The following is a 22,277-nucleotide window of genomic DNA, read 5'->3' on the forward strand; positions in this document are numbered from 1 at the left end:
AGAAGAGAATATTATGGACATTCATGAATTTACTGTCCTTTTTAGCTGTAATTACCATTGTTATGGGAGTAAGGACAGTGGTCAACATCAAACAGCATTTCACACCCTAACATTAGCACTTTGTCACACTTGGTGATTATTTCTCCATTTAAATCTTTCTGTCTCCCAAGTTAAAAACTAAAGGCTACATTTCTGGGAGGGGGAGGGAAACATTTGTCTTTCAAGAGTTGGGGATGGGAAGGAGGAATAAAAGCTTCTTGAAACCTCAGATCACAGGACAAGGTTTAAAAGAACCACATTCTCTTTTGGATTCTATTGACTTTCCTCTTCTGTGAAACATGAATCATTAGTGTGTTGCAAAGTGCAATGGCAGGAGGGCAATGGCTTTTAGGAACTTGTTGCTTCGCAAGCCTTTCTTATTTCAACTTTAAAACCTTTGTAGTTATTTAGTAAGTTAAATCCTCCTCCTACACACTCTCATCATCTTCTCCTACTGCTCTGAATGGTTTATTGCTCTAATTGAATAATGAAAATTGAGAGGGTTGAGGTTTCTTTTCAGTAACTTTGAAACAGAAGTGCTGTTTAACTACACCACCAGCTTAATGCCATTAATATCCATGATGCTTTGCTCGGGGGAAAACTGGGGCTGCCAGAAATGCTCCTGCCACTCTACTTGCCTGGGCATCCTGGGTGTTATTGACCTTCCCTGTCTTGACGAGGGAGAAATTGTAGGCAAAGAGCACCAGCAAAGCCAGGGGCACCATGTACAGCTCCACAGTCCAGACAGTGACCACGAATACCTGGGAGAAACAGAACAGCAGAAGGGAATACATTACTAGAGTTTCAAGAGAAAGACATGTAAGGAAGGCTGTCAGTCATTATCACTCTGCACATTCATCCCTGAATCTCTGCTAACCTCATTCAGGTTATTATTTTGGCAACACAATCTGCTCTCTGTTCTGTGTGAGTTCATTAGGCTGCTGCTTGTTGGCTTTTCTGCTCCTCTGTACCTGGGGAAGGAGAAGGCCATGAACATAAGGTCATTCCAAAAGCTTGATTCACTCCTTCTTGGGATCCCCTCGAGCATGAAAGCCTTTTGTCCTCAGTGCTAGTGTACAACAGCTGCACTCAGAAAGGTAAACCTGCTCCACTTCATCAAACCCTAATTGCCAGGGGGTCTTTCCCAGACTAGAGAAGAGCATTTTCCTCTTGTGCAACAGGAACCACGGAGCTCCCTTGTTCCTCCACAGGGGATGATCAGCAAATGCATCTTCACCATTAATCCACCCATATTCTTGGCACAGCAGCACAGAGAAAGGTCTGTCAGCTTGCAGGAGGCAAGGCTTTAGGTTGCACATGATGCACTATTTTGGAAAGGGATCCAGTCAGCCTAGTCTCCATCCTTACACTCTTGCCATTTTTCAGCACAATACATTCTGATTTCACTGCTTGCTTAGAGTATCTTTGATTAAAAGCAGTATGGGTTTGTGTGTTTGGATTGGTATCTCACAAACCCCACTAATAGCAAGCCCAGAAGCCAAATTCTGAAGTTCTGTCCTGCAAATTGGAGCAGCAAAACACACAAATTACATGATGAGGATTTTAAAAGCATTGGATTTTTTTTTTAAAAACTCTATCACGCCAAACTGCAATCCTGTCTTACAACTAGCAACAGTACCTGAACAGACTGCAAACTTGGAGGGGTTGGCAATGCAAAGTTAATAAACTAAATCCAGAACTGCCATAAAATGTATGTTGTGATCCCATTTCCTTTTCTACTCATACATAGTGTTTCCAGAAGAACTGCCTAATGCTGGTAGCAACTTGCAGCTATTTTAAGCAATCTCCTTCAAAGACAAGGCACAAACACATTTTTCTGATTTTTCTTCCCCCAAAAGAAGCTGGTTTGCTCAGAAACAACAACTGCCTTTTTAGAATAATACAGGTAAGTGAAAACTAGTCAGATCCAGTAAAAGTATCTCAAACAACAAAGGGAAAACTCTATGGGTGATGAGGAAGCTAAAGCTCTACCTCCCCTCATCCTTGGCCTGCCAGATACTACACACAAAGACAATGCTGGCAGTTGTAGAATGGGATATTTATGGCAATGTATTTTGTGTTATAGACCTGAAAGTGCAACCACACTGTACCAAAGAAACACTTCCCTTTGCATTCAGCAGGGTGAGAATTTATACCCCTAAAAAACAGCAGCTGCTGTTTCATTTCAAACAAAAAGACTTGTCTGACATCAGACAAATGGCCAGTTAATACCCACCATGGGCCAAAAACAAACCAAGAAACAATACCTGTATCCATAACCTCGCCCAAACAGCACTTGCATTTTCTAGAGTGCACCTGATTTCATGTTAGCTGTTGCTATGCAAGGAATTAGACTGTCATCCTGTTCTTGGCATTTGTCGGCCAGTAAAGCAATCTTTGAGATATATTCATTTACAAAATGGGCTGACATCCAGGCAATATATCCCCATGCTATTGATTTGCAGCACAGGAATGTGGAAGACAATTTGGTTTTGATTTTTTTTTTGCCTTTTTGATCCTGTTTTTCAACATACTAAAAAATTAGAAGTGATAATGATTCACACAGCCACATTTCATATGTAAGCAAGGCAACAGAAACACATGAATCCAGGCCAAGAATTGGTACTTGATTTGTCTTACAGGAGTCTTGCATAACTTTAGCTAATAAAAATCTCCAAAAATTGTGATATTCCCAGCTAAAGCCTGTCCCATAAATGAAAAGTTCTAACCTAAACAAGTTCCTCTGAAGATATTCCAACTCCCTTGGATGAATATATATAATTTAAGACAAAGTAAGATGACACCAGCTTCTGTCCTACCCTAAATGTCACTCCAAAGAACAAGCATCTGTTATTGTACATCTCTCCACAGGTATCTTTCTCAGGTACACACAGACATATAAAAACAGACACATACATATAAATCTACATCTGATCCTTCTGTAAATTCCCTTCATGGAAATTCCTAATTACAAACCTTTGCTTCAGCCTGCAGGAGGGGTTGCATCAACACCACCTCCCTGGGCTATGAGCAAACTCATCCTTCTCTTGATGCAGCAAAAAGACCCCACAAGCAGCCAGCCAGGCAAAGTCCTACAAGGACTCAATGAAACTCTTGAAGAACCTCTCTTCATTCACTCAATTGCAGGACTTGACCCAATTTTAGTGCATCTGTCACCATCCTATGTGAACATCACCCTGCTCGGCTGCAAGTGCAAGACAACCTCGCAATCACAGGTCATTTCGGCAAGATAGGAAATCAAGACCTTGGTGATTTTAGATCTTGCAGTACATTCTGTGTATTATTAAGTTTCAGACCTCAAATAAAACTTCAAACTTAATTACAGAATCGCACTGTGGGCTCAATGGGTAGCTGAGGCATGCTGTCTCTTCCTTCTAATGCTGACTGGTTAATCAGCTGCTGAGTTATAACTCAGACAGTGAAGCTTTGATGGAGTTCCCACATCTCCTTAACAAGAGCTGCTTTGCTGCCACTGCCACAGTACAGGGAACTTTCATTACTGTGACACGACACAGACATGAGATAAATTGATTTAGCTATTCAGAAATTATTTAGCCTCGGAGGTATGGGAAATGATTGCTGTGAACATACAGTGCATAATAAAAGTTCAGAGTGTGTTTACAGAGCGAATAGAAATATTTCTGTGTTCTAACAGCCTTTTGAGCAGTTCTGCAGCATCAGTTTTGAAAGCAGATCCCAAGCAGGCCCATGTCCTGTTTAATCAGCTTTCAGGCTGATGCTGAGCACAGCACAGCAGCCCTGTGACACATATCCTCACTCCCCAGATTACAAGGTCCTCAACCATGCATGTTTTTAATCTCTCCTCAGTGATACTTTATGCCTGGGAGAAGGTCCTGAATTATGCACCTTAAAGTACTGTCTTATCAATAATTTTTTGGCAAAACTCAAGAATGCTTCAGCTGCTGATGTAAATAATGGTTGATGCAAGGAACAGTATCTTTATTTCTTGTCATCCCCAGTCTGCCTCTTGCCTAACACATAAACTAGTAAGGGAATGCATTAACTGGTTCAGAACACTTTCCCAATACCACAGAAGTCAGGGAAACAAACCAAGACTCTGTTTCAAACAACCCAGTCTCAACAAACCATTTCTTCTTTCGATGTTTCACATTGTTGTTAGACCAAGATCTGTCAGACATAATCCATTACATCACTGATAGTTTTTTTCTGCTGGGCTTCACACTGTGCACGAGAGAAGTTAAAAGCACAGCAGCCAATTTCTAAACTAAGAAGTTAAAAAGTGGAAGCGAGTTTTCTGCAGCACTCCTTTTTAATGCAATCTGAGAGTATAAAAGCCTATTATAGAAGTGAGCACTTTAATTCACAGCGTTCTAAAACAATGATCAAAATAGCAACAGAAATGGGATAGACCTATCTAAAGGGAAAGGGGAAAAAAAAGAGCTCTTGAAACTAATATTTAGACTAGAGCTCTACCTAAAATACAACAGCAATATCACAGCCTTGGAGAAAGCACCACTTGATTTCAGCTGATTAATGTGTTGCTATTTCAAAGGGCCTAATAACTACAAGTTAAAGCTCTGGAGGTTTGGAAGCTGTTTCATCTGAAAATCATTGAAGAGGGGTCCAACTGTTCCTGTCAAGAAGCATGGAGTTTGAACAACCATGAGAGTGGCCCTTTTGACAGCAGTACAAAAGATGAGAGAAGGCAGCCTCAACTGAAAGTAAAAACAAACCCTTAGAAAACACGTTTCAAATCTGGTTTTTCTGCCGCTCTGGTTCCAATTTAGCATCTGACTATTAAGACCAGATTTTAGACGGGTGTCTACTAAAATATGCCCATAAAACATTTGTCACCAGCAAACCCACAGTCAGGGGATAGAACAGTTTTAAGAGGTTTAGAAACTTAGCATAAGATAGGATTTTTTGTGTGATTTTTCTACACAGCAATTACGATTTTTCTAAGTGCAAAATAAACAGGCTCTTTCTGAGCTGGTAAGCCTTTGTGGAGAAGTGAAAGATGCTGTGCTAGGTGACAGGATAACTCTTGGACAACAACAGCAATGGGAGGAGAGTGATACATTCCATCAGATGGAAGAAATAAAAGTGAAAGGAGATTAAATGCATGCGAGGAACCTATGGTAAAAAGTTATTTTCTCAGCCAGTGCAGGCTCCAATGCTAATGAAATGCCTCATCAGCAGGGCTGTGAAAAATATTATTTGAAACCCCAAGTTTCAAAACCCACAATTTAACTGAACTCTAAACTTCTAACAGCTTCATCAAAAGTTTCCTTGCTATTTGTAAACATGCTCTATTCACTTCTTGAAGGCAGGAGAAAAACTTGAGCTGATACTGCTGTGAATGTCCAAGTTTGGTTTTGACCTAAACCAAATCACCAATTTTGAGACAGAAAGATGTGCTCCCTTGTATTTACAGGGAAGAGGAGTTCTATATTTTTAATTTATCCCTGGGCTACACAGTTTCAAGTTGCCACATATGCACAAATGACCTCTATAAATAAGGAGAAATTTCTGAGAATAAATATTCAGGGATAAATTCTTTAATTTTTGGGGGGTTTTAAGCTTTCAGTCCCTCTGCTCCAAACAATATACAGGGTATTAGCCAATGACATAGGATACTGGCTCCCCAAAAGGGCACTCGAATCCCTTGGAGGCAATAAGCCTGTCAACAACAAATTATTTCTGACAGTTACTTATTCCTGCCCTTAGAAAGGGAGAGTACAAGAGGAGAGGAGAGAAGGAACACACAGAGCAGTACATTTGTGCATATATAGCTGTGCATATGGAGGCATCTCTTCCAGATATGGGCAATATGGATGCAGGAGCACAGCAGGGCTGAGTCCTCTCTGACAAAAATCAGGGTGCCTGATGGGAGTGCAGCAATGAGGCTTGTGCTCCTGGGCTGTCTTGTGCATTAAAAAAAGAAGCCCCTAAAAAGAATGGAAATTGGATTAATACAGCCCCATCTCAAAAAGGGCAAAAAAAGGTTGAGGAAACCATGTAGGATGTATTTCCCACTAAAGATCCTCTTGCAAAGATGCATTCCAGAGTTGTTCTGGCTGATACTCTCCTTCCCACATCCACCTGATGCTCCCTCACCTCAGAGTGTGTGCTTATTGCACTTCATTCACAGCTGCCAAACTGGAGCTCAAGGAGGGTCGGTTCTGAGCAGAGTCACTCCCTCATTGCAATGCAACAACGGAGAACGTGGCAGGAAGAGAAATTATACTTAAATAAACCAGCACTGGCAGAAGAAACCTATTTACTTTAGATTCAATTTGTTTTTTGTGTCCCTGGAAGAAGAACGTGGAGCATCTCAACGGCGGCGTGAAACGTGCTCTGTATCGAACGGCAACGACCAAAATCAAAAATGCCTGAAGGAATAGAGGGCTTTAAATATTAATGCCACATCTCAAATTATCTCTGCATTGCTCCACACACCAGCGTACAACTTACTAATTTTTTCAGGGCGTGCCACAAGGCAAAAAGCTCTTTGAAGCAAGTGTAAGCACAACCGGAATCTAAAAACCAAGACACAAAAAAATCCATTTCAATGCCCCAAAAGCCAAACCAAAGAATCCAACTGCACCCCGAAAAATTTCAGTCTGCCCAACGTGTGACTGCACAGAAGCAGGAAGCACAAATAAAGGATATGTTTTTATAATTTGTTACCATGTACATCTGCCAAATGTTGGTTTGGGTTTTTTTTAGGCAATGCTCTGGTAACAAACAACATGGACATATTTGCCCAGCTCAGTTGTCTGCATAGACTGAATGACATAACTGCAAAGCCATGTCCTGCTGCCATATCCACATCCCATCTCTTCTTTTTCCTCACTGAGGAAATGGCCCAGGATGAGCTCAAGGTGTAAAGGTGTTCCCCAGCTTGTTGGGAGATACCCAACTTGTGCTTGACAATTTCCACCACACTTCAGGATGCAACAAGAAAAAGGAGTAATAGAATAAAGCCTGGGGAGAGTGGGAGCTCTGGTCAGCATGGTCACAATTTTACCAAACATTCAAAAGCAAAAGGAAAAAAGAAAAACCGATGTTCCCCACTCCCAACAAAAATAAAGAGATGCAAACCCAACAAAAATAGTCCCAAAAACAAGTGAAAAAAACTCCTACTGTTTAAGGCAATATGTGTTAGGGCCTTTTTTGTCACTGCCTGATTTAGACTCTTCAGGGGGATCTCATTTTCTTTGCTGCTGGTAGGAAGTAGAGACTCATTTGTGTTTTAAATGAAAGCTGTGATTCATGTGCAATCACAGGACTCTTAAGAAACGGTGCTTTAAGAAGAAGCATGTTCTGCAAAAGTCGCAGAGGAATCAGAAGAGCTGACAATATTGCAATCTGTTCTCCACCATCCTCTTGGGACACTGCCGTCGGAAACTCCATCAGGGAAGGTTGGGATGCTGCACTCAAGACTGCAAACACTTACAAAATGTCCCCACTCAGAGCCTGAATTACTGTTGTCATTAACATGTTCAATGGATTTATCTTTGTTCGTAACAATGCCTGGAATCAGAAAGTGATAACAACAAAACAGAAAGGAAACTAATTAAAAAGTGACGGCTTTCTTTTATTCTGAATATTTTTGTTATGTTAATGAGATTACCCTGCCTAGAAAAGTAGAAACAAGCCTTAGATGTGTATCTGCAATGAGGAGGTGGGTGAAGAGGCACTCAGTCCATGTTTACTTCTGAACTTATCACCCATTAATTCTATGTGTAAGTTAAGATTTCTGCATTGTATTCCAGCTCCTTTTCAACTGCCTGGCACATTGGTCAGCGTGGATGGTAATTTCCAGCACCAAGGGCTGCATGTCTGGGGGTGTCACCTCTGCCCTCCAAAATATGTGCATTTAGCCCCCAAAGCCAATGCCCACGAGTCTAGTGGGTGCCTCTGTTCAATTTCCTTGTGGCTGCTACTTTATCCCTAACCTCAAAAGAGGTTAAAACCAAATCAGCTACACAACACGAGTTTTGGGTTCTATATTTATGTACGTACAACAGTTTTAGAGTAAAAGATTTCAAATCCTTTTAGGCGGCAGACACTGAAGAAATAGCTGTTTGCCAACATGCTGACTGGTCTAATTTTTCCCTCATGCTTTTATCTAACGTATTTTACATTTCCTGTGCCAAGTAAAATACAGTCAAGACCCTCAAGCAATAAAGCTTAAAATTAGAATTTAAAAAAAAAGAGGAAAAAAAAATTACAACAGTTTTCTATGTTTTGGGGTAATACTCTGGGAACAGGCCAGGGGAATAAATCTGCATGCTATTTCTAAAGGGGTAGCTATCACATACCAAGGTAACTCCCAAAACAAAGAGGAGGTGACATGGAAGAAAAAAAATTCTGATTTTTCATATAGTACATAAAGTAAATGGTCATTCTTAACTCTAGTGTTTTGGTTTGTTTATCAGCAGGGTCATAGCTTTGGAATTATTCTCATACACAGTTATAATCTATTTGCAGGGAAGACAGGCATTATGCAAGTTAAAAGCCTGAGCTTATAGCAAATAACTCTTCCAAAAAGCATCAGAAAAAAAAGTATTTGTGCTATTTAAAAGAAGGCAAAAATGTGGGAAAATTTTATTTATTCTGGATAAGGTGAACACCTTAAAAGGGTCATGAAAAAAAATTATCATTAGCTGAGCTGATCAATGTCCATTTATTTGGAGATGTATTTGTTATTTTGAGAAACGTTAGCAGCCAGGGAGAGATGGTGACGTAATTGTACAGCAGTGGAAGGAGTGTTGGTGGAAATGCTCTTAAATTTGGGCTCTCAATTGGGTTCCAAGTGGTAACAAATGGGAGTTTTAAATGATATGTTTAAGCTACTTTAATGACTCCTCCTTCACATTCACAGTGTAAATTAGAGCTGAATGAGTAAAGGAAAAAGGGTTCTCTAATAAAGGAAATACATTAAATTAGACTTAGTTCAGTGTTTGGTGAGAATCACACATAAGGATACTTCCCTGGCATCTCCAGCTATGGCACAGGGGGAAAAGAAAAGTCAACAATCAGGTTTGTAGAACCTAGCAATAAAACCCAGTTAAATGAGAAATAGATGACTGTAACACTCTAGGTGCAAAACTGTCTGGTACCCTATTTTCCAAAACCTCCAGTCCTAAAAAATATTTCCATTTTGCTCTGTTTCCAATATTTGGAAACAGAGCAAAGGAACAAAAAAAAAAAAAAATTTTAAAAACCCCAAACCGGCAAAGAAGAATCACAAACACAGAAATCGACAAACACTTCTAAAGCACATACAAAGCAGCAAGATTATATCCTTTCAGGCAAAGAATTTTGGATTATTCTCTGTCCTTAAACTGCACCTGGGATTCCCCAGCACAACCCAGAAGGTCTGTTCATCTGCCTGGGAGAGATTTCCAAAGTGAAGAGGAAAAATGCAGTTCCTAACTGAACCCCAGCCCTCCCCACACCTGACACACACCCAGGACACCAGGAGCAGTGTGATTACACAACACTTAAACAATTTCAGCAGGTTCATAATCTGCAGTGTGAGAAAATCGGTGCATTACAGAACAAATGCACGAAGCTGACTGAGGCTCACTGTAATTATACCCTGGATATGTTACCATTGTAAGCTAAAAGCAGTGACAAGCCAAAAAAAAAAAAAAATCCAAACTATGTATTGAAAACATGACTATGTAATAGAGATTTTCCACCAGCAGACCTGTAGCATCTTGTTTCCCAAAACACAGAATAATCTCAAAAGAAAAGGGAAAAAAAAAAAAGAATTGCAAGACTCCTGCAATTTCAGGCAGCTGTTCAGGTAAAACTAAAGCCAGAAGATTGTTTATTTTAATAAAGCTATTATATGTGCAACTCCAAATTAGGAATGGCAGGAGACTGGGGGATGCCTAAACCATCACCACCTGTTTGCCCTGAAAATCAATTAAAGTCACACTATCACAGCAATCCCTTCCTAGCTAATAAAAGTTATACAGCTTCAACATGCAGCTTTAGGTGCTTTGTGGGAATGTGCCTGAAATCTAAATCCTGAGTCTCACATTACTTCGATACTAAACACAACTCTGAACCACTGTAAAACTTGCTTTTTTGGGGTTAGGGAAGGTGTTAAGAGAAAAGAGATCCCGAAACGCTGTTTTGATGCAGTGGATTGAACTAATAATCAGTAAATTCTAACTATTCAGCCAAGAACATTATATAGAGTTTGAAGCAGGAGAAAACTGAAGTCCTTTATGACACATGCCTGTTCAACATATTCTGTGCTGCAGAACAGATCCAACTTTACAAGTTGAAAGCAAGGGCAGTAGAGACATCCCAAGTGTTTTAGTAATTAAACGAATATGCATAATGAACCATATGCCCAAAGGGCCTGTTCTTCATGTGGGCCAGATTTTTGTTTGAATTTTTAATTTTTATATACAGATGAAACATTTCATGTAATATAGCAACAGTGCAAAGGAACATGCTATGCAGGAAGGGAAGGAGGAACTACCCATGTGAGAACGATCAGAATACACTTGATGAATTCTGCTCCTCAATTTCCGATTCAGAGCCAAGAGGGCTTTAAAAAAAAAAAAGAAAAAGAAAGAAAGAAAAAATCCTTTTCTCCTTTGAACAGCTGTATTAGTCATCTGCTCAGAGTCTAGAAAGGAGGCATTGAATACATGTATATTTATATAGGTCATATTTATACATTTATGTGTGAAATGGATTCGATACACCAACACATTTAGATGCTGCAAGACTAGCAAAAACACAGACACTATCAAATTGAAAAGCTCCTGATCCACCAGGAAAAATAACTACAGGATGGCTCTGTGGCTGGCAGGACCTGTCATGTCGTGTGAGCTGCAGTGAAACAGGACACACTCACGTCTGTCTGTGAAACAGGAACGGGCAGTTTTAAAAAGATGGGTCAAATTCCACTCTTGTTACAGTAACGTTAGCCTGCTGTGAATGTGAGGATACCACGGCCTTGTTACAGAAATATTAAATCTCCTAAGTTCTCCTGGGGAGGAGCCGAGCTTCTCCTTCCTCAGTAACATTTACCTTTTTTACATCCTTTTCCCTTAAAGTACTGTCCGAGCAAAAGTAGCATCCTTTGCAAACATAAGCTATTTCATTAATATAAGCAATTTCAAATAGCTAGACTGCCAAATAATAAACTGCTTCTTTTAAGTGGTTCTGATCCACTGGGCAAATTTCTATTTGGCTTCAAAAAAACAGTGGCAGGGGTCAGGTACTTGTCAGTGTGGACATTCTGGTTCAGAAGCAGAAAAAAATCTCCTGCCTTGAGCTTTACCAGCTTTCGGATTAAATTTTTGCATATATGTTTCAGGCTTTATGAACCAAGAGAACTCAAATCCTAATCAGATTTACTGAGGGAGAGGAAAATTGGGGAGTGAGGTGTGGCACTGCTCTGGGATAAACAAGCTGTGGCTGTGTGTGATTTGACTCAGTTCTACAGAGATGGAAGAACCAGCCCAGCAATGAGCGATGGAGACCACAACGTGGTCACTTCTGAATTAAAAGGGTGACTTTTCATCCCATTCAGGAGTTAAACTTTCCATGGGACTTCAGGAACTGCTGTCACCAAAAGTGAGTGGCATGGCATGCAGGAGCAACTCTGGCCGCAGGACTTAGAGCATTTAAAAGCTGAAATGAGTTGTAAATAGCAGCATTCCTTGCTCTCAGCCCTAATTCAGGGTCTGTGCTTTTGCCACTGCTCGCTTTGCATGATCTAGTGGTCTCCGTGGAAAGACAGATAAACTTCAACAGCTGTCAGAAGACAAAAATTGACAAGGAGCATCACCTTTCCTGACTGTTTAAATCCTTTAAGGAAGTGTTGGAGCAATTAGAGAGGGAGCCTAATCTTTGCAGAGTGCATTAACACTCTCCGACCTCCCAGACAATAGATCAGACCTCAGACACATAATGCTTCCCTAAGGCTTTTTAAGCAGAGCATTTGATCTCATCGTGGCTCGGTGTGTCTTACTGCAGGTATTGGTGTGAGGCAGGATTCACTGGGCACCAAAGGACCACTGGCTCTGCCAATATTCATACAACTTTCCAAAAAAAAATCAGAGATTGCTTTCCTTGCAATGCACGCTGCTGCAGAAGTACTACTTCCCAGAAGAAGGAAAAAAAAAAAAAGAAAGAAAAAGAAACAAAACAAGATTAAAACCATCCAGGGTAGCTCTGCAAAATGTCTTCATTTTTATTAATCTCATATTTCCTTTCCACTGCCACTGTTTATTTCCCAGCTTTGGAATATAAATCTATTTTTCTTAAAAAAAAAAAAAAAAAGCTTAGATTAGTTTTTTTATTCATAGAAACAGTTATCTGATAATAATTTCAAAATACTTCATTTCTTAACCCCTGCAGAGGGACTTAAGGGAAAGGGAATTAGGAAGACAGGTCTAGTTTATTAAGGAAATTGAAATATATCATTGCAAATAATTTTCCCAAATGTGTACATGGAAGTATCTGGGGAAGTTTTCTTAACTGCTAGAACAAGTCATCATCTCATTCCTGATGGGCATGTTCAGTTAAAAAAAAAAAAAAAGCTAATATCCCTGTATCAATTATGCATTTCCCATTTAATATTCTAAACATTTTAAGAAAATTTGCTTAGTGCAATTTTTTAATGGAATTAGACTGTCTTGCCGTCATGTTCTGACAGAGGCCACATCTCATATGGCCAACACATAATGGGAGGAAAAAAGCAGCTGACTGGATTCCCACCCCCTGCTAAAAAATGGGTGCTGCAGCCTCCCTGAGCACTGGGAGTTCTCCCCCCATGAAATGCATTTGAGGCACAGTTATGGCTAAAAACATTTAGATGAGCCTATTCATGCTTTTCATTAGCAGCAGGATTTTGTTTTACTGTTTGTTTTACTTTTCCAGACCTACAAAAAGTGCCTTTTGTGAAGTACCTGTGCTACAAAAAGGTTTGGCTGCTGTTTAAATGGGTACCTCAAATTTGCCAAGCCAAGTGCTCCACGAATGACAAAAAGGTCACATATACCCAGTATATTTAAAAACAAGCAAGCCTTCAAAGTCAAAGTGTAATGCAGTTATTTCCAATCTGAACAAACAATAGAATGCATCTAATGAAAGCTGACAATTGGCTTTGATACAGAGATGTGCTGCTCTTCTCTTCCATTAAAAGATGAAAGCTGAAGGAGAGTACAGAAGACAGCGACTTCTCCCAAAAAAAAAAAAAAAAAGTTGAAAGTTCTGAACCTGAGCTAGCAGAGTAGTTAAAGGCCATTTTAGTGAGGACTTTTGCTCACCTTTGGCACTCATCTCTCAGTAAACATGCTGACTTTACATGGGTGATGCTAAAGGTAAAATAAATCAGCATGTTAGACTGGTACAAAACACTACATGTTTTACATATTTATTACACTTCTCAAAATCGCAGCAATACCTTAAAAAAAAACAAACCAAAAATAATAACAAAAACACAGAAAAACACCAAAAGAAACCAGCTAAGCTTGACTACAATGTGGATGCCACAATTAAGAATAACAACTTAATTTTCATGAAGTTGTGGGAGAAGAGATCAAAACTCTATTGATGTTATTGGTAGCAGTGCAACCCTTTACTGTGGAAGCAGCCAAATTTATTCATAATTAAGAGTAAAGATTTTTTTTTATCTAATTTCTGGGATTTTGCAGTCATCCCATTGCTCCAGGTTTATTTCCAATTGAATATTAAAAAAACCATAATAAATAAAGTGACATATTCTGATTTAAGGTATTTTTACTATTACTGCTATCCTCAAACAACCCAAGAACTTTCTGGTTATTTAAGAATTACCTCCAAGTTAAAGCACATCTCAGCTGCTAATGAAGAAAAATAAAGTGAAATGAGAACAGGCTTTTTAAAAAGTGTGTTTGCTCTGCAGCTTCTCTACTTATCTCTTTTTATTTCAGAACTTGTAAAGGATCCAACTCTTTCTTATTTAAAACAAAAAAAAAAGAAAAAGAACCCCGACAAGCAGAACATCTTAAGAGAAATCCCTCAAGGTGTATCTGTCTCCATCATAAAACCAAAATGTTGCATTACCTTCAAATAGGAAATTTCTTCCAGTTGTCACGATTTCTGCAACTAGTGTTACATTAGCACTGAGGGAAAGGGTGAATTAAATTAAAAATAAAATAGTTCAAGCAAGAAAAGGAAAACCTGCCAGAAAAATCTGACAAAAGCCTGAATGCCAGAGCTGCCTCATTCCTGAGGGTCCATCGCCATCTACAGGCTTTTCCTCCTCCCAGAAAACCTGATACTTCTATTCACACAGGATTTTTGCCCAAAACGAGGATGCAGCTTTTTAACTGATGTTAAGTAACACAGGCTTGCTGAAGTTAATGGAGTTGCAGTGATTTAAACCACCTACAGACATGTCTCTACTGATTCCCTCCTTTTGGAAGAATAAAAACATCCTCTGGGTTTCAATGGAATGCAGTGCTGTTTCAAGCTCACATCTGTATTAAAAAAAAATGAATCTGCCTTTTTAAAATTAAAAGAAAAAATAAAAAAGAGAAAAAAAAAATAATACTGATAGGGCTGTTCCACCAATGACATGGGAGATCATAGTCAATGTCTACAATTTTCCTGTAAAACTGAGTGCTTTAAAATACTTTCTAAGAGGTGCCAGGTCAAAGGAATGTGAATAATGAGAGAAACCCAAGCAGATGCTGACTGAAAGAAAATCAATACACCTGTGGCTTTGGAGGGGGGAAAAGAACACACTAAGTAAAAGAACTTTTAATTTTAATGGCATTTTTGCCTCCTAATATGTACCTTTTTCATCCTACATGCCATGGGTTTCCTGCCTTTTCTGTTTGTTTGTTTGGGCTGAGCCGTATGTTTTTTCCATACAGCTTGCAGAGTCAAAATCCATGCCAACTTTGGGAATTTTACAAATAAGCTTCTCGAATTCTGGTATTTCCAATAGTGGTGGGTAAGTAGCTTCTGTCTCACACTCCTGTTTAATGAGTCTCACACAGATGCAACATTCATTCAACTTAGAATACTAATTTCATCTTTGTTTATGCGATTTCTAGCCTATGAATAAAGTGAACTCTCAGAAAAAGCAACAGACAACTTGGGAAAATGAAAATTACTGGATATCCTGATGTGGAAAATCATCTCTTTAGGATCAGATAAGATGCCAAATGGTCACAAATAAATTTCTCTTGGTTTTCAACCTACCATTCAATTCAGAAGAATTACAAGCCAGAATCCTGCAACAGGAATCAAAAATTCAGAAGATGCCCAAGAGTTTTAATCTGAAGTTCCTCTAAAGAATTCAAGACTGCAAAAAGAAATGCAGCACAAGAGAAAAGCCAGCTTTTCAGGCAGTGGGTACATCAGCCTTGTCCACATTTTTTTGTGGCAAATTCCTAAACTCAGACTGAACGTTTGTAAGATAACAGTAAAAATCATGAGCTAAATTCACCTTTTATATAATCCAAGTTTTGCAATTTTGTTGGGAGTAAAGGAACCAGTGCTGCCTTCCTGGATAGAGAATTTCACCTTTTCTAAATCAGTTAAATAATGGTCAAAGGTAAAAAAAAAATAATAATTAAATGCTAATGTGTGATTACTCTCACAGTTGGCAGAACAGAGTGTCTGCTAGCGAGGTGTTAGATACAGGAGTTCAGCAATGTTAAATACACAAATAAACCCAGCAACAGGCAGGAGTATTATTTTACTGTGCTGAGCAAAGCAAAATAAATACAACACATGCAAAAATAAATAGAAAAATGCACAAAATAGCATAAAATCAACAACAATCTTACATAAAACTTCAGGACGTTGAAAGACACAAGATGTTACATATTAATGGAAAATAAAAAAAAATAAAAAAAAAAAAAATTTAAACCGGGCTTCATAAATCAAACGGCTAAAGCACAACACAATATAGCAAACTCCAGCCAGACCACAAGGAGGGTTTGCTCTTCACAAACATCAGATCAGGCAGCTAAAATTATTACCAAAGCGCTCTTGTAACTGTCACCTGTGGTGGGTATAATTACAGGCTACTGCTGCAAGCACGCCCACGTCATATGGCAATAAAAGGACCTGCAGCTTGCCAAGACCAGGCAGACAATGGAGAACACACACCACCTGACGAGAGCCCAAAAAGATCAGCCAGGGAGACTAATAAAAATGACAGCTCCGAAACAAATGACAGAGCTTCAACCACCCAAAAAAAAAAAAAAAAAACAAATGAAATGAAATAAATAAAAGGCAGTATCAAATTAGCTGGGAATGCAAGCACTGAGCAGAGTTCTCCAACAGGTTGCAACTCGAGCACAAAGGCAGGCAGAAGGATTTGTGGATGCAGTTGGTTCAGGTTTTAGCTAGAAAAAACCCTTTTTCACTTGCTTTTTTTTTTTTTTAGATAAAATGTTTCCACATTTGATCTTGGCTTTGTGTGTTGTCATTAAATAGCCAAAGAGATGAAAACTGTATTTCCAGTCTGGTTCAGGAGACTGACAGATACACATATCTATTTAGTTATCTCAGCACCAACACCTTCTAGGGCTAAATCCACTTACTATAACAAAGCTGAATTTCTTTCTCCTCGCCTTAATTCTCGACTGGATGCCTGCACACACATTCCTGCTGACCAGCTGCACAGAGGCTTATCCTACAACAGGACTGTTCTTTTACCCAAACACACGGACCACGGAGTTTAACACGCACAGCCAAGGTATTAAAAGGCTTTATCATCAATTAAAACCAACAAAATGCAATGAAGGAGTGAGAGGCAGTGATTTAGGTCTCTCTCATTACCAGGGCTGAGGGAATCATTCCGATGTGATGCATTCCAGTTTGGAGTGCATGACACAGAAAGCCTCGAAAATATCAGCACAGCATAATTTAAGAGGAGGATCCCCAACCCCAAAATCAAGGGAATTGCTATATAGGGTAAATGCCTTGTCGAGCACACCCAGAGGAAATGACTCCTCAGATGCAAAACACAGTTTTGCTTTTATTTTTATTTTGGAACATCTCACTGTTAAAAAGCAAATCCCCAAAACTCGTGAGCTGGAAACACGAGGCCATCCATCTTTTGCAAAGTTAAAAGGGATATTTGTACTGGTCTCTGCTCAGCCCCATCTCACCCTGACTCCAAGAGCTCCAAACTTTGCTTTTTAAATCTTGTTTATCGTGTTGTCAAGGCTCTAAGTGGTTATTTCCCTATTAACTTTGTCCTTGTTTGTTCTTGCATTTTTGAAAGAGCTGGAAATAACATGTGTTTACTTTGCTGCGTGTCTCTCAGCATCATCAATATCACTGTTGCCATTCCAGGAATTTTAACTGCTGCAGCAAAGCAAAGTCTGGGATCTCGAGCTTAAACTGAGAAACCACGGGAAAAATAATAGTGGAAACGTAAAAATTGCTGGGGAAAGGGTGAAACCATCTCCTTTAATTGTCTGGAGGAGCCTGTTTCTCATCTGAGCAGCCACTTGTGTCAGGTAACGTGCTCCTGACAGCTTTGCAGGCAGACCTGGTGCGTTTGCAGAGGCACTGCCACGAGCAGCCAGGAGGAAGCAGGATGTAAACGTTTCCTCCATCATTAGGAAAATACTTTTACCGGGATGTAACAGCTCGAAATAAAAACACACCTTCAGCCCAGCCTGTTCACTGGAGCTCGGGACAACGATTTTTAAGATGTGCCTTTGCTAGAGGTTTGCAGAGGGAAAGAAGGGAGGAAATGTTGGGGGCTCTGAAGAATTACTTACTAGGTTCAATTCCTGAAACCTGCCTCTCGCTGCTCCTCCAGCACCAGCTCTAGCCTTAGCATGAACGAATTTCTCTAGCAGAGTGTTATTTTACAGCTCCCCTATTTAAATAGAAACTGCCTTCGTTCCTTTGCCGACTGCTTCTTTAAAACTGTAGCAAAACACAAGCTGCAAATGGGCTGAGAACAGCCCTTAGCAAAAGCTCTACAGTAAAGCGGATGTAAAGACCATCTCTTTTGCATTAATACTTTTTTCTTCTCTTTTTTTTAAAGTTTTTTCTTCTTCCAAGTCCCCCATTCAGTGTTTGAAGAATGCTCATTCTTCTCTCTTTAGGATTACATCTATTCATTTTATTTAGCTTTTTAATGTGGAGACATTTTAATCTACCATTACTTTAATGCTGTTCCCGAATAGTTTGGGAACAATGATTTAAATTTCGTCTTCAGCTGTGAGGATGAAAAGAAAAAAAGGGAGAAAAAAGACTATACCCTTCTCATCAGTTGCACATGTAGTCATGGCAGGGTGGTTTGTGCTTTGTATCAGGGAACTACTGGCTCAAAATTAGCAGAAAATCCATGGGGAAAAGAAGAAATATTTTAGGGGAGCTCATGTGAGAGCAGATCTTCCTTCCCCACCCTATAGAAGAGTGATTCCCATCTACTGGTAAATAGTTAAATTAAAAATCTGTGCTGTGCTTGGCTAGCCAGAGGTACAGAGATGTTTGGTGACTTAGTCTCTGTCTTAAGCTGGTTGGATTTCATAGCTGCTACTAGTCTCCCTTCTCCATAGATTTCTCATGTTTCCTGTGAAACTTTCATCCCAAGAATTTCCTCTTATTGATCTATAACTCCCCTTCCATCAAGGGAAAAATAATAAAATAAATCACTGCATTGCAAAACAAAGCAGGAGTTAAATTGGATGTTTTACCCGTATATTGTTGTCATGTCCAGGGTTGAATTATGCTCAGAACAAACAGGGCTGGAACATTTTGTTCTTTGCTAGTAAACCCACATCATAACATGCAGGAGACACTTGTCCACATACAGAATGAGAGATTTACCCCAAGTAAACTCCAGAAAGCTTAGACTTTGAGTTAACCAATATCCTTCCTGAGGGAATAAAGAACATTTCCCTCTTTCTGATAGGCAATTAGCAATTTTAGAGGATGCTGTTAACAAACAAATGGCCTTTTGCCCATAGTTCACCACTATAAATATAGCCCAGCTCAACAGGGATCAAAAATTGTCCATGTCTAATAAGATGATTGGTATCTTCTCTCTGAGATGAGTTGAGCTGGGCTCAGATCCAGCTGCAGCATCACGAGCTGAAGGGGCAGCATGTTTAATCACACTCAGGAGAGATCTCCAAAAGTTCATGCAGGCTCTGACCTCTCTCTCTGCTTCTACCCCAGGTGAGACATGAAGCAAACTGGCAGAGCAATGCACAAACCTGCAGCCTCACCCAGCCTGGGACTGCTCAGACTTCCCAGTTCCCACAGCCCAAGGGGCCTCTGCCAATAACCCCAGCTGCCTCGAGCTCTCTCCAGATTTAAAGAGCTTTGGAGATCTCAATGGAGAAGAGTGACAAAACCCCACCTCTGCAGCAAGGAGCACAAAAGCTTAACTTTGGGTTTGCTACTGCATCTAAAACCTCCAGAGCCTCCCTTCTCTTGTATCATCCAGCTTTTTGGGAAGCCCAAATGCTCCAAAATGATCCCACACCAGTCATTTTCCCAGCCACCCACCATTAAATAACTGCAGTGAGTTTGACCAGAAGCCCCACAATTCCAACACATTATGCTGCATCACCACATATTCCTCCCCTTCCTCCCAGTACTAAGCCATCATAAAACAATTAGTAGACACAGGGCAATGTCACTGCAAAATAAATAAATACTGCCTGTGCCTGCTGCATTCCTTGTCTGGCTGGACCTGGCTGCCAGAGAGGGCTGAGCAGGAAAAATCATTCCCACCTGTACCCACCCTGGCAGCAGCCTGGATCATCAAAAAACTAAACCTGAAATAGAGGGAAATGCTGCCAGTAAAAATGAACTGTTCTGGCATGGGTGATGTGCAGGGACCCTGAAGGAATTCAGCAGCAGCACTGCCAGTCACACCAGAGGTGCACTGGTGGCTGAATTCCCATCATTTGCCTGATCCTGTCAATGTCTTTTGCAACTATCATACCAACTTTAAAAAATATAGATATATATGATAGCAAAAATTCCAGTCAATATATCCTTTTAATTCTCACCAGATTATATTTTTTAAATGCAATTACTGTAATTTCATTAAATGGCATAATTACCATTAATGCAGAGAAAACTGTCAATAGAAGGTGTAATTATGTTGTATAAAAATCACAAGAACAATGTGCAATGATGCATAATTCCTCATGAAAATCATTGTGACTAAAATTAACTTTTAAAATATTTTTAAAATACATACAGTACAGTGAGAGTGATTTGGTTATTACAGACTTCACTTCCACAATCAGCAAAGGAGAAGCAGAGTGGGCAGGGAGTGCTTGCATACAGAAGGAAAGTTCAAAAATTTGGTTTCAGTGTACAACAGGAAGGTAAGAAAACAAGTTTTTGTATGCATGAGTGGGAAAAACAAACAGGTTATAATCAGACATAAGCTGAGTTGTGAGCAGACATTCCCCCAGGCACATTACACCACACAGCTCCAGCTTTTTGAATACCAGCAATGCTGTGTGGAAGTGATGTCTCAATGGAGAAAAGTGTGATGATGAAGGAGTGAAGAGGACCAGGCTAAAACTGGAACATTCAGACTGGAAACTGGTGGAGAATTGTCTGATTTGAAGCATGTCAGGCACACAAGAAGGACCATACAGGGATGTGCTGGACTATGTGTCTAGGTATCCTCAAAATGAAGACATTTCTGAGAGGTATGCTTCAATCAAAACACAACAAATTGTGTTGAATACAGAGATAGCGACACCAAAATTAAACAGAAAGGAATGTCTGAAGCTCTTTTTGGTCTTAGAAATCTACAAATCCCCCAAATCTTGAACTGATGGAGAAGAATACAGAAAATGCTTACAGGCATCTCTTGGTATGTGAACACTGTCAACTCTACAGGCAACATTTTTCACATGTGGGAATATTCCTGATATTCAGTATTCCTGATATTCCCAGGCACACACAACCATGTGTGTCCATTTTTCTCACCAGAGCAGCAATGGGAGGTACACTGTGAAGAACCCTGAAATCCTGTGTGTGATTATCTCCTCTGACCCAGGGTGTTTTCTCTAGAAGTTGTGCAACACAATTTACACCAAGCCCCTTATGCACAGGGCAAACACTGCCAAAACTGAAATTTTGCTCTTTGTCTCACTTCCCTTTCAGCCTTCTTTCCTAAACCTCTAAACTTGAAAAGATTCTGATTTTACCTATGCTTCAGCAGAGCCCAGTGTCCTCTGTGCCCATACAATTAACTCAGATGAAAAATCATCAGATTAAAAAGCACAAGAACGCTGATGAAAAATGTGATTACATTTTTACAGCACAAAAAAAAATTCATCTACTCCCAGGTTTTCTTGGATTGTCTCCTCTCACCACTACATCCTAATAAAGAAATTCAGCTTGGGATGACGTATCTTATAAATGAGGGAACAGGGTGAGAGCATTTTTCTCATTCACTTGTGCCCTGCCTGTGCTGTCCTCTGTTTCCTCCCTCTTCACCTGTCCCTCTTTTTCTCTTACACCCCCAAAAGCAGTTGATGTCCTTGTCACACACTAGAGCTGTCGCACTAATGGGGAGGAAGGACTAGAACAGGAAGGTGAAAGATGCCATGTCCTCAGCTATTTCTGTCCTCTGACAACCTCACAAATATTTTATCTGTCTGGCAATGGGTTTTGTCTGATTGCTTAAGAAAACAAGGCTGCCAAAGTTATGCTGTCTGCTTGTCTTCCTCCTCCTCCCTCACTTTATTCCCCCTTGGAGGAAGGGGCATGGGTTACCTGTAGAGGGAAACCAAGGGAAATGAGAGATCAAAATGGTTATTGCCAAGGGCCCAAGGGACATCATCTGTAAGGAAAAATAATTTTTTTTTTAATTATTTTCTGGTTTGAGGGTCTGGCTGGCATTGAAGCTACCAGTGAGGGTTTCATGAACTGAAAAATGGGTAGACAAGCTTTGTGCATCCTCCTGCCCTCACCTTTTCACCAGCAAGCTAGGAGTGGATTTTCCACACAGACTGGGCAGGGAGGGATGCTGCACCTACCCTGCTGTGTGCGTATTTTCAATACTATGAACACTCATGCTAGAAATAGTGAGAGAGAGATATATAATTAGCATTTCATTTTTAGTGCCAGAGCTGAATTATTTCCATGTGAGAAAAACCAGATAGACTTAAATTTTGGGTTGTAAAAGAAGCCTGTGGTAATTATTCTTAGAGTTGAGTATTTTTATTCCTTTCCCATTACCCACT

General features: G+C 39.9%; 1 protein-coding gene across 3 annotated transcripts in view; it reads right to left on the reverse strand.

Moving 5' to 3' along the window:
• Window positions 1-22,277, reverse strand: part of MCTP2 (multiple C2 and transmembrane domain containing 2) — a 121,640-nt gene that overhangs the window by 22,476 nt on the left and 76,887 nt on the right. For all 3 annotated transcript variants that reach the window (XM_085070388.1, XM_085070389.1, XM_085070391.1), the window contains one exon: window positions 678-800. In XM_085070388.1, coding sequence (XP_084926514.1) covers window positions 678-800 — 123 coding nt within the window. The remainder of the gene's footprint in view (window positions 1-677; window positions 801-22,277) is intronic.

This window comes from Lichenostomus cassidix, chromosome 10 (assembly GCF_008360975.1).
Source record: "Lichenostomus cassidix isolate B80296 chromosome 10, HeHo_3.0, whole genome shotgun sequence".
Taxonomy (NCBI): Eukaryota; Metazoa; Chordata; class Aves; order Passeriformes; family Meliphagidae; genus Lichenostomus; species Lichenostomus cassidix.